This window comes from Cyphomyrmex costatus, unplaced genomic scaffold (assembly GCF_001594065.2).
Source record: "Cyphomyrmex costatus isolate MS0001 unplaced genomic scaffold, Ccosl1.0 scaffold6, whole genome shotgun sequence".
Lineage (NCBI taxonomy): Eukaryota > Metazoa > Arthropoda > Insecta > Hymenoptera > Formicidae > Cyphomyrmex > Cyphomyrmex costatus.
In genome coordinates this window covers 277,704-288,889 of record NW_017280155.1, presented here as the reverse complement: position 1 = coordinate 288,889, position 11,186 = coordinate 277,704, and the positions used below count along the sequence as shown (strand labels likewise).

The window sequence follows — 11,186 nt, the reverse complement described above, 5'->3', positions numbered from 1 at the left end:
ATTTAAAATTTACAGAAATTTATAATTACAAAATTTTGTAAGATTTTATCATTTCTATAATTAAAACATTTTTATTCTGAAAGTAACATTTGATGAGCTTAATTTCTTAATCTAAACTGAAAATAAGAAACATGAACATTTTTATAATTTTCTTGAGCACAACTGTGTCTGCGAACTAGATTTACATTTTGAAATTTAATGAGCCGCCTGGAAAAAACAGAAAATTATAAACAAATAGTGAAGTAGAAAGACAAATTAAAAGTCAGAATTAAAAAAAAAATTTTTTTCTTTTTAATGAATTAGTCAGAACGTAAAAGAAATGTAAAAATTGTCAAAAACGTAAATAACGTAGAATTAAAATAATAACTTTACAATATCGCAAATCTTCAAATCATCAACTTGTGACATGTTTCGACTCCTGGATGAGTAGTCTTCTTCGTGCAAGTAAAAATATGTAGCGCGGTAACCAGAATCATTGATGATGAATGCATTTTCAAGGTAAGAAATTCATTAAAACGATAGATCGGTAATAAATCTGAAATGATGGAGAAAATCATAAAGTCTTTCCAATTCGCATTTCTCTATAAAGATCCATGCATTTTTCCATCGATCGGTCCATATTTCCACACATTGGGTCGGCATCGTAGCAACCTCTGTGTCCCACCCTCGTCGCTTTAGCAGCATTTAGTAGCGGCATTGCGATTGCGTGCAGCCACGCCGCATTGTAGTCATCACACAAGTTTCGGCCACGGCGGCCAGAAAATATTTTAAAGTCTGGCGCGTGTAAACCGTCGATCTCTGGCGCGGTCTGAACGGGGAGCCACTACTCCATGTGATTCGTGTAAAAGGACAGGGAGATCGAGGGGAGCAGCCACGCGAGCGTCGCGACCAATCCGCACACTTGGCGTCTCTCAGCCGCGGAGTGCGGATGCCGTGATCGTCTGCGAATCGTCTGCGAATCGTCTGCCCGCCGCTTGCCATTACTTCGTGTCCGATCTCCAAGTAGTCATCCCATAGAGTCGACGACCGCCTCCCCGGGCCCTACAGCCATGTCAGTGATCTACAGGAACTCGATGAACGTCATCGGCAAGCTCGTGCCCGAGAAGCTGCAGCCTCTGTGGAAACATCCAGCTGGTTAGTAAAAGGCGGTCGATCGTTCAGCTCGGGTCAAGCAGGTGGCACGTGCCGTGCACACGTGTGTGCGAGTGTGATGTGTGCGTGTAATAGGCTCGTTGATTGTGAGAGGAATGTGTGCCGGATATGACCACGTGACGTTCGGGATAAATGCGATATCTTCCTCTCCGAGATTGGTGACCTAAGACCGGAATCAGACTACGCATTGAAGATTGAGATTGAATTTTGGCTAATCGAAATAATAGGAGCTAAAATTCCTTTACCCTCATTGGTCAAATTTCAATCTTAGTCGAAGCCTACTACTTGGTTTTATTCTATTCTGGATCAATTGTGGTGTTTTTAAATTTCGAACTAATTTTACGGTAATTAATTGTGAGTTAATTAAATTAATGCAATATATTCGCTAGGTTCTGTTTATTGATATTTAGCAATGAACCACGATAAGGTAGTGCAATGCGGAAATGTTTTGACTCTAGTTTTATCTCGGTTTATCAGGTGCAGTGACGTAAACATTTTTCCGCATATTGATATCGTAAGACTTGGCGACTTGCCGACGATAGAACGCGAATAGCAAACACTGCTCTTTATAATGCAGTCTTCTCGAGGTCGCATTTTTTCAAGTAGTCTACTACGTATATATTCTGAATTAATGAACTTGCTTCAATATCATGATTTATCGTTATTTCACACTTTGTATTAAACTAATCCGGGCTAATCGAGACGTGCAAAATTCATTCATTTGGCAATATTTTCAACCTTGTGACTAAATACTCGAAGCCACTTGACATTTGCAATCTTATCGTTATACGTTACGACTAATCTACAACGCGTATCTGTAATATTAAACAGGCACTCGTGAATCGGAAGGAAGATAAACAAAAATTGCTGATAAATTGTAGCAGATCATATCAGATTAGAGAAATCAATAATAACGTTGAATTCATCTTGTTTTATAATATTTCATAGAAATATATAGATGAAATTAATTTGATATCACACGCACATAACTTTCTCATAAGCTTATAAAACGTTCACCAGCATTAATAATATTAAATTACAATTAAATTGTACATTTAATTGCATATTATTAACATTATATATATTAATTTTCCATTGAATAAAAATTTATAATATTTTATACATTTTTTAGATAATAAATATTCCCGATAAACATAACAATGTACATAAATAGTATATATTTAGCGAATTTACTATACATTTTAAGATGTAGAACAGTAATCGACGTGGTATAATACGAATAAAACGAAATTATTCTTATAGGTATGAAATCTCGAGTTGAATGATCGAGAAAATGATTGATATTTATTTATTCTACCGAGTTCTATCGAGTTGTCCTATTTTCCAACATGTTTTTTCACGTAGCTGGCAGAGACTGGGCGATTGTATCTTCACCGAATTGGAGAGAAACGAGGCCTCGTGTCTGTGTTAAAGTTGCTCTCTGACGAATTTACTTGAAACTATCAGAGCAGAGAAGCTTTAATAGATAGAGCGAATAGAGTCAAGGGCATATACGTTACAGCGAGGATGCACCAATAACTAGTGCTGGTATATTGATTTGATTGCGATGGACCTTTGAAGTCGGTTATTTATTTTTCTTTTTTTTTTTTAAATTATTTTTTACATATTACGAATTTTCTATTACTCTTCTATATTTTCTATTAAATGCTACGAACATTGAGTTCGAATAAATTGTATGAAAGATATAGGCTGACTGCAGATTTAGCACAGTCGATCCATCCGAAGCCTTGTATTAGGATGTTGCACTCTTCCGAGATAAATTTGCTATATCTGTTTTTCCAATCAATGATACAATTGTTTCATTGTGACAATTTATTGGAAATCTTTGCTTAATTTTTTTATCCTTTTAAAACAAGTGCTTATATCGATTGCGTGTCTTTTTTTAGGTCCACAAACCATCTTCTTCTGGGCACCTGCCTTCAAATGGGTTAGTGACATTGTTTCATTCCCTCAATATTTTATATTATTGTATCGTGATTCTGATGAGTTATCGAATAATAAATAAATGGAAAAGATCCAGAGCAATTAAACGGCATTGCATAAACACAAAGTGCAGATAGAGTTTCGTAATAAATGTCTTCAGCTTTTCTTTATGCTGAGAAAAGTCGGTTTGTATCAACAAGAAGTAGAAACAAAATGAATCTTGATCATATAAATTAGAATTCTAGTTGTCGTAATTAAATTTTTTATTATCTTAATAGATTTAGCGCGTTATAAGTGTCTGAATTATACCTCTCTGATTAAATCCGCCAGATTCTAATTAATGTAGCGAGACTTTTTTTTATCTTTCAGCTTTGAAATACAATTTACTCTCACTTTCTTAGAATTTTTTAAAAATATCATTGTGATATATCAAGTGATTGAATAATAGTTTGCGTGTAGACACACAATTTTGCTTCGAGGTAGTTGCGTAATGTATGTTAACAAACAACCAAACAGACATGTTGCAGGAATACTCTAAATGCTACATTCATTCGTAATATAATGATGTTACATGTTTAATAGGTGCATGACAGTTTTCAGAAATAAACATGATATATCTTTCTCATTTTTTGCTTGAAATCTAATTTTATTGAACATTTATTTTAACAAAGTATGACATTTTATATATTGCGCTATAAAGTGCGAAATATAAATAAATATAAATTCCATAACACATATATTATAAATCGTTATTACTATTTATGTTTGTACGTTGATTTTACAGCGGAAATATTTTTTTATAAAATCTATTTTTTATAATATATATAGTAATAAAGGCTCAATAAATTTAAAAAAAAATCGAAAAGGAAAGGACAAAGTACTTTGGCTTTTTTTTTATTTTTTTATGAATTTACACATGTATCTACACAAATGATAAAAATATTATAAAATACTACCAAACGTAAAACAATTAAATATGCTCAATGTTTAAGATTGCGAAAGATTTTTGTATACACGTGCAACATGCGTAAAAAAAAAAAGATAATATTGATGCGCCAAGGATATTATGTAAATCGCTCTTTCTCTCTACAATTTATAGGGTCTCGTAATTGCTGGCCTCGGTGACCTGCAGAGACCAGTGAACAAAATCTCCATCAGCCAATCTTGTGCCTTGGGCATCACGGGATTAATCTGGACCAGATATTCCTTAGTCATCACCCCGAGAAACTGGAATCTCTTTAGCGTAAACCTCTTCGTCGCGTTTACGGCGATATATCAAATAACGAGAGCTTTGAGGTAATTATTTTGACGTAATTTCAGTAGATTACACCATAAAATTGCATAAAATTCATCTAACAGATTCACGCTTCGATATTTTCATTTCTACGTTTTACAAATATTTCTGTTACGTTATTGTTATTTGTTAAATTTCTCTTTAAATTTCCCAGAGAAACGAGCGTTCAGTTAATTTATAAAATAAAAATATTATTTCTGCAGAATTCTCTTAAAGCTATCTTGAAGCTGAATTGATTAAACGAGTTTGTCAACATTTTCTTGTTTTGTTTATAGTTTCTTGCATAATTTATATCGTTTGATATTGTGACTTTAGCGTTAGCTATTTTTCTAAAGACTTTACCGAATTAACATTTGCCTCAGGTATCAGCGCCAACAAGCAGCTTTGGAGACAGCGAAGGCGATTCCGTCGGATGCAGCTCACTGACGATAACTACATGTATAGATATACATTCCTAGGAAACAAAAAAAAAAAGGAATACTTAATTCTTCGCTACTTCGCGTTTCGTGAAACGTTTATGTTACCATTTAGCACATCGGGACGAGTAGTAGTGACGTCTAATGTATCTGACCAATACGTCTTAATGACGAACAAAAAACTTGAAAGATAGATCGGTGATACATATAATATATACAACTTTAAATATTTAAAAATTATACAGAAGTTATACAATTACGTTTGATCGAGCATGAATTCTTTGATGAAACGAATTAATATTGTTATGAATAATCCTAAGGATGCGGTCTCACTACAAATGCTTTGAATCATTAATGTAGTTGATCAATCGGAAGGAAGAGAATTTTATTAATTAAAGAATTTCGACCAATTGAAGAATACTTCGAAGCATTACGTTGTCTCAACGTCTCATGATTTTTCAAATTTCTTCACGATATCTTTTAGATGTTCGGTCGAAAGAAATGTAGCGAATTTTACGTAAGGTCGATTGACTTCTTGGTGCCAAACTGTGATATACATATATGATGCACGATATGACATTCACTTCAGATGCTGTACGATAAACAAATATTAGATAGATAGAAAGTACAACTACACAGGGCACAGAAGGAATAGAGTTGTGAATAATCGGGTGTAACGGATGGATTTGAGGCATCGTATGTAACATATGGTGCGCTATCGATTCATTGATAACACCTGATTGTACCTACACGTATTGGATCGTTGTGCACCACGTGCGTTCTACCTCGAGACGTAACGATGCTCACGATGCTTCTGCATGACATATCGACGTTACGTAATATAAAGTGTTATATATATATATATGTGTCAATATCGTAACATTTTAATTAATATCATTGTAACTGCCTTGCTCCAATCAAATAAAATTACAAATATTTTTAATGTCATTGCGTTCTGAAATAGTAAACAATTCATTATTCGTATTCGTAGGCGAGGTAACTACCGGAAGATAAAAATGTTTGACATTGGAGTGTGCAGGTGTTATAGATAATTCTTACGTTATCGGGCAGTAAAATAGTGTTTACACTTGAGTGGAACCCGATGTCGCGCCTTAACAAGAACAATGTGCGTCTCGTATCCTTGTCGAACGCAGAGAACTCGGATGTTTCGTATTACCGATCGAAGACTCAAAGTAAGGTAGAGATCTCGTCTGATTAATGGATTTCATCATGCTGATGATGTCGATATGTTCGACAAGTGTAATGTCATGGGGCTTGAGGAGACTTTAAGAGGAAATTTAGATTCTACCACGTAATTATCAAGCTCACAAATTCACGTATATTCATATTATTGATTATAATATTAAACATTTTATTAATCCATCTGTTAAATCTTTGTCGTGAGATTTGAGTTACCTTGAATCTTTGACAATGCAAATCTACAGCTCATTTTATTAAATATATATATTAGAACGAAAATTATTATATTTACTTTCATAATTTTGACAATTCTTGCTTTGCTACTTAAATCTACTGTTTTGGATTCTTTTTGAAAAATATTTATGGAAAACAAATATTGTGTAGAATAAATTAAATCATCGTTATTTACAATATTAATATCCTTACAGTTTAATTTTCCAAGAGGGATTTAATTTTTAACTTTAACTTTTTCCCCCGTTTATAGACTCAATTAAAATTTTTTTTACATTATTAATTTTGAGTCAAATTACGCTTTCGAAGTTTGTCATAAAAATTAAAACATTGTATTTATAAATAAAACGTAGCAATTTTTATATTCTTAGACTATTTTTCTTTTAAAAGTCAACACAAGTTTGCTCTTCCTTTGTTATTCATTGAATGTCAAGGATAGAATATTTGTGTCGACTGCGCCTCTTAAAAGAAAAGCAGTCTTATGTACGCGTATCTCTTAAAAAAGACACATAGCTCCAGATAACAGTAATATAAAATAAGATGCATCCAATATGTTACAGGGCGTTACGTATTGCTGATATTATTATATGCGAAGGAACCTTGCCTCCTTTAAATTTTGATAAAGAAAAACAATTAATTTATGAGAACTTTTACCATGAAAAATTGAATGCTTATTGTTCTATTCGTAGCTCATGCATTAATTCATATGAAAGTTTGTTGAAGATTTTCAAAGTCTGGTTTTAAAGTATTTTAATAATAGTTTTATGCGAAGAGAAGATAAATTTTTGCTCCCTCTCCTCCGACTGAAATCCTGGATACGCTCATGATTATTCATAAGAAAAATATTTAAAAAAGAAATAACGCGATATTACATATACATCAGGGATGGGAAAGTTACTTTGTAAAAGTAATTAATTACAGTTACAGTTTTTCTTTGAAAAAGTAATTAATTACCGTTACAAGTTATTGACTCTGGAAAGTAATTCGTTACAGTTACTGAAGAAATAACTTTAAGTTACTTTTTCATCAGGATTTTCACTAGTAGCATCGGTACTAGGGCTGCATTCAGAAACGTTACCCAACTGCCTTCGTGTATCGTTTTACCCGTGTTTTTCACCTAATATTAAATAAGAATGATACAGGGTCATCAGAGTAATTAGGACAATTAAAAAAAAGACTGGTTTATTATTTACATGTTATAAAAATTGTATTGAAGAAGAAAATTGTATGGCAAAAACGCTTTTCGTTAAAGTAACATAAATTAATATGAAATAGCACATATACAATGTTTTCTTACAAACAATATTCGTTTTCTATTCAGCTAAAAGTTGCAAATAAATTCTAGATTCCAGCACTAATCCAAAATATTAATAAAAATTCTTATTAATTTTTAATTTGTATAAAGTAACTATAAAAGTACTATTAGTTACTAGTAAAATGTAACTAAGTTATTATAGTTACAGATGGAAAAAAGTAACTGTAACGAGTTACTTCCCATCCCTGAATATATAAATCTCCGCCTGAACCCTGCTATCAATCTTTGCCGTTACATCGGCAAACTTCAGATCTATCAAAATTCTCAGCATCGCGTTGTACGATGCGTATCAATTTTATCGTCTTTCACCCATCGTTTCCAGGTTAACGAATATAACTTTCTCCGCAAATTAAAATTATCTGGATAACCAGCATTTATTATCTAAAATCATCTCGCGCATTATCTCGATTACTCTCGATCGCGTTTTTTAGTTTGTAATCCGAGAGAGAGCCGATTGTCTTGTAAAATTTTCATTGAGAGGTGAGACGAAAATTAGAAAAACGAGCAAACTCATTGGAGTATAATCTTATTCCCAGTGAATTGATCGCTCACTTTTATAATTTCCATCTGCTTCGAAAATACTCGGATCAACCCCCGAGAATCAGGTGGCGCGAGACGCGTGCAATCGATGGCACGCCGACGTCGCCGGTGGTTCGCGGGGCTGCCGCGCAAGGCCGTTGGCGTCGCGAGACGGGTGCGCAGCGCGAGCTGCGCGCGTGCACGTGCCGCTTACGCAGTTCGTGGCTGCGCTGTCGCGAGGACGGACGAGGTATCATCGTCCCCGTCGTTATTCCGGTCCCGCGTTATTTAGGTTTCGGTGACAGTTAACGCTCGATTCCGGCGAGGACGTGAGCGAGGAACGTGTTCGATCGAAGGCGGAAGTGAGAAAGAGAGAGAGGAGCAGCATTTCTAGGCTCGCCGACGCACACATTGCAAGATGTTCTCCGGCCTGACGAATCAGGTGTCCACCTGGATGGGCAAGAAGCCCGAGAACGGCAGCGAGCCGACCCCCGATGTGCCGAAACCCACCTCGCCGGAGGTCGAGACCAGCGCGGATCTCGAGAAGAAGAACAACACCAGGTATGTAACGCCGTTCGCGTTCACTGCCATAACCTGCTGGTGGGGGGGGGGGGGGGGGGGGGGGGGGAGGCAGTTCGTCTGCTAGCGGCTGTCATTACGAATTCCGTTCGCCGCCGTCCGTTAACGCGTCGTTACGTCGCCGTTACTCACCGTGACGTCCGAACGTCGTGCGTCCTGAACTGCGCCGCGAATTTGTCAGCCCCGTGAAGTTGGCCGCGAATCGATCCTCTCGCGACTCCACTTTGCATGGACCCTCTCTCTCTCTCTCTCCGTCAACGATGGAAAATTCGAAACCCACACGATTCCGATAGGTTCAACATCCGGACGACAGGAAATAGTTGATCCTGAGAGTCGAGGTGAGCCGAGTTCGCGAATAAAACGAGAAAAGTTGTCGCGAGCAAGTCTCGTGAAATTAACGAGCGGAGGAAGTCGCGATTATGGGGACCCCCCCCCCTCATCCTGAGAAATCGTAGCTGTACCAGACGGCACATATATTGGTGTCTTAAGCCGGAATCAGACTACGCATTGAAAATTGAGATTGAAAGATTGAATTTTGGCTCATCAAAATAATAGGAGCTAAAATTATTCTTTATCCTCGTTGTGGTTGAATTACAATTTTCGATCTTCAATCTCAATTTTCAATGCGCAGTCCGATTTCCGGCCTTAAAGATGTCTCGAAGACATCTTTACGAGAGGATGTCGAAAGGACATCTTAATTACACGCGTCTTCCGAACGTCTATATGTTCGTATTTTGGACACGTTATTCCGACAATTTCTCCTTCAGGTTTTCCTGTTTGTTTTTCTTCGGAAAGGACACGCCGTGTTCGAAACTCGCGGCACGATCTCCACGCCTCGAAGAACGCGTTTTCGCGATTAGATCAATAACGCCCGACTTACGTAAACTAGCGCGACGACATTCGCCGAATTCGTAAAAAAACGGTCGCTGCGAGATCCCGCCGACGCACGCCCACTTCCGTTTCCTCCTCGGTCTCGTTTTCAGCATTTTCTCCTAAATGTTTTTCTCGCTCCTCTTTTTCGACCCGTGTTAGTTTAAATATTTAATTTCGTTTTAAGGACGGATAATGTGCGATAGCTTGAAAGAACTCACGTCGATTCTGTTTTTATGGCATTTTGTGTCGCCCTGCTAAAATTGAAATTGGATTTTCAGAAATCGTTTAAATCTTATATAAATATTTTTATTACAATATAATTATAAAATACTTTAAGCTTATTACATTATTTATTAATATAACAAAAACATTAAGTATATTATTTTATTATATTTTATAGCGCTTTCCGGTAATTTTTAGGTGCTTTTTTTTTTAAATGATATTACAAAAACAAATTACGATTTTGTACGCCTTTAATTTTCTTTCTCAACAATAATCGTTCTCTTATTATTTTGGATATATTTGTTCTGAAATTGCAGGAAGATTTTTCCGGACAATCGATTGTCTTATCGCGAAAACTTTGTCGAAGTGATGAAAAACTGCCAAATAGACATGACAAATAGAACCGTGGATTGGCGAATCAACATTTCGCAGGAAATTTAAAACTCCGCGGCGATATTTATGGACGACGTTTTTCTTTCGACGACATAAATCTACAAAAACATTATTCCATCTTTCTTGATGAGTAACAGAAGCAGAACGTTATTTGAAGAACGACTGATATATCAATGCAGTGAGAAGAAAGCGCATATCCTATATATTTGACTTGGATGATGAAACGGATTATCTCGCGTTGGATGGGTCGTTTAGATGTTCATCTATCGATTTCGATTAAAATCATGACAAATGCAATTTTGCGTCCACAGTCTGCGCTGTGCTGCAGTTGCCGATAATAATCATCACCTGTTATCTGCTTCTGACGTGTTGCGACAACAGACATCTCTATGACTGTGTATACGCAGTAATTGTAATGCGATTCGTAACTTCGATAAAACGTTCGCCGATGGGGCCGTATATAATTTTATGCGATTAATACGTGCGTTCGTTTTCTGTGTGCAGTTTGTTACGCAACTTTATGCAAAAACTCATTTGAAAGTTTTAATTTGCAATCGCGTATATCGACGATACACGTTGTTACGAATACGTTTAATTTCAAAACGATAAGTTGCGACCTGCACGGTTTTACTCGGAGCTCTTCCCTTTTAAAATTGCTACATTTTTTATTTAAACAGTCGAGTGTAAATTTACGCCGAAATGCCTGAGCGTATAAATTCTACGCTCAAACTTACGCTCAGGCATGATTCATAACACGTGTCGCATTTACTCTCTAAATTCTTTTGAAGTGGAATCTCTGTACAAAGAGTGAAAATTGAGCCGGTCTCGGAAGAAAAAAAAAACAATTTTCAATCCTTAAAAGTGAGATTTTACTCTAAACGTTTTAAAGAGTACATATTTATGATATACCATTACACGCGAGATCGTCCCTTAACGCTAGCCGCCACATTTTATTCGCTCGCGTTGTATTTATAACCTAGAAATAATAACAAACATATATATATATATATTTTGGTATTTCTATTATAGAAAATTAATTGCATTTATT

The 11,186-nt window shown here is 35.9% G+C and overlaps 2 protein-coding genes across 4 annotated transcripts in view; both read left to right on the top strand.

Moving 5' to 3' along the window:
- The first annotated feature begins 829 nt into the window (after positions 1–829).
- On the top strand, positions 830–5,718 carry LOC108779445 (mitochondrial pyruvate carrier 3). The gene is made up of 4 exons (XM_018546877.1): positions 830–1,134; positions 3,060–3,100; positions 4,196–4,392; positions 4,753–5,718. The coding sequence occupies exons 1-4, from the start codon at positions 1,050–1,052 to the stop codon at positions 4,814–4,816; spliced, it is 387 nt and encodes a 128-aa protein (XP_018402379.1). The 5' UTR covers positions 830–1,049; the 3' UTR covers positions 4,817–5,718.
- Positions 5,719–8,303: 2,585 nt separating this feature from the next.
- The window catches only part of Sap47 (Synapse-associated protein 47kD), a 70,757-nt gene continuing 67,874 nt past the window's right edge, over positions 8,304–11,186 (top strand). For 2 of the 3 annotated variants that reach the window (XM_018546907.1, XM_018546909.1), the window contains exon 1: positions 8,304–8,632. In XM_018546907.1, coding sequence (XP_018402409.1) covers positions 8,490–8,632 — 143 coding nt within the window. In that variant the 5' untranslated portion in view covers positions 8,304–8,489. The remainder of the gene's footprint in view (positions 8,633–11,186) is intronic. The other variant, XM_018546906.1, reaches the window with a different exon arrangement.

Coding starts and splice junctions, on each gene's coding strand:
- LOC108779445 (XM_018546877.1), top strand. CDS start 1,050: ATGTCAGTGATCTACAGGAACTCGATGAACGTCATCGGCAAGCTCGTG. Junction 1,135..3,059: donor TCTGTGGAAACATCCAGCTG/GTTAGTAAAAGG, acceptor GTCTTTTTTTAG/GTCCACAAACCATCTTCTTC. Junction 4,393..4,752: donor CAAATAACGAGAGCTTTGAG/GTAATTATTTTG, acceptor CATTTGCCTCAG/GTATCAGCGCCAACAAGCAG.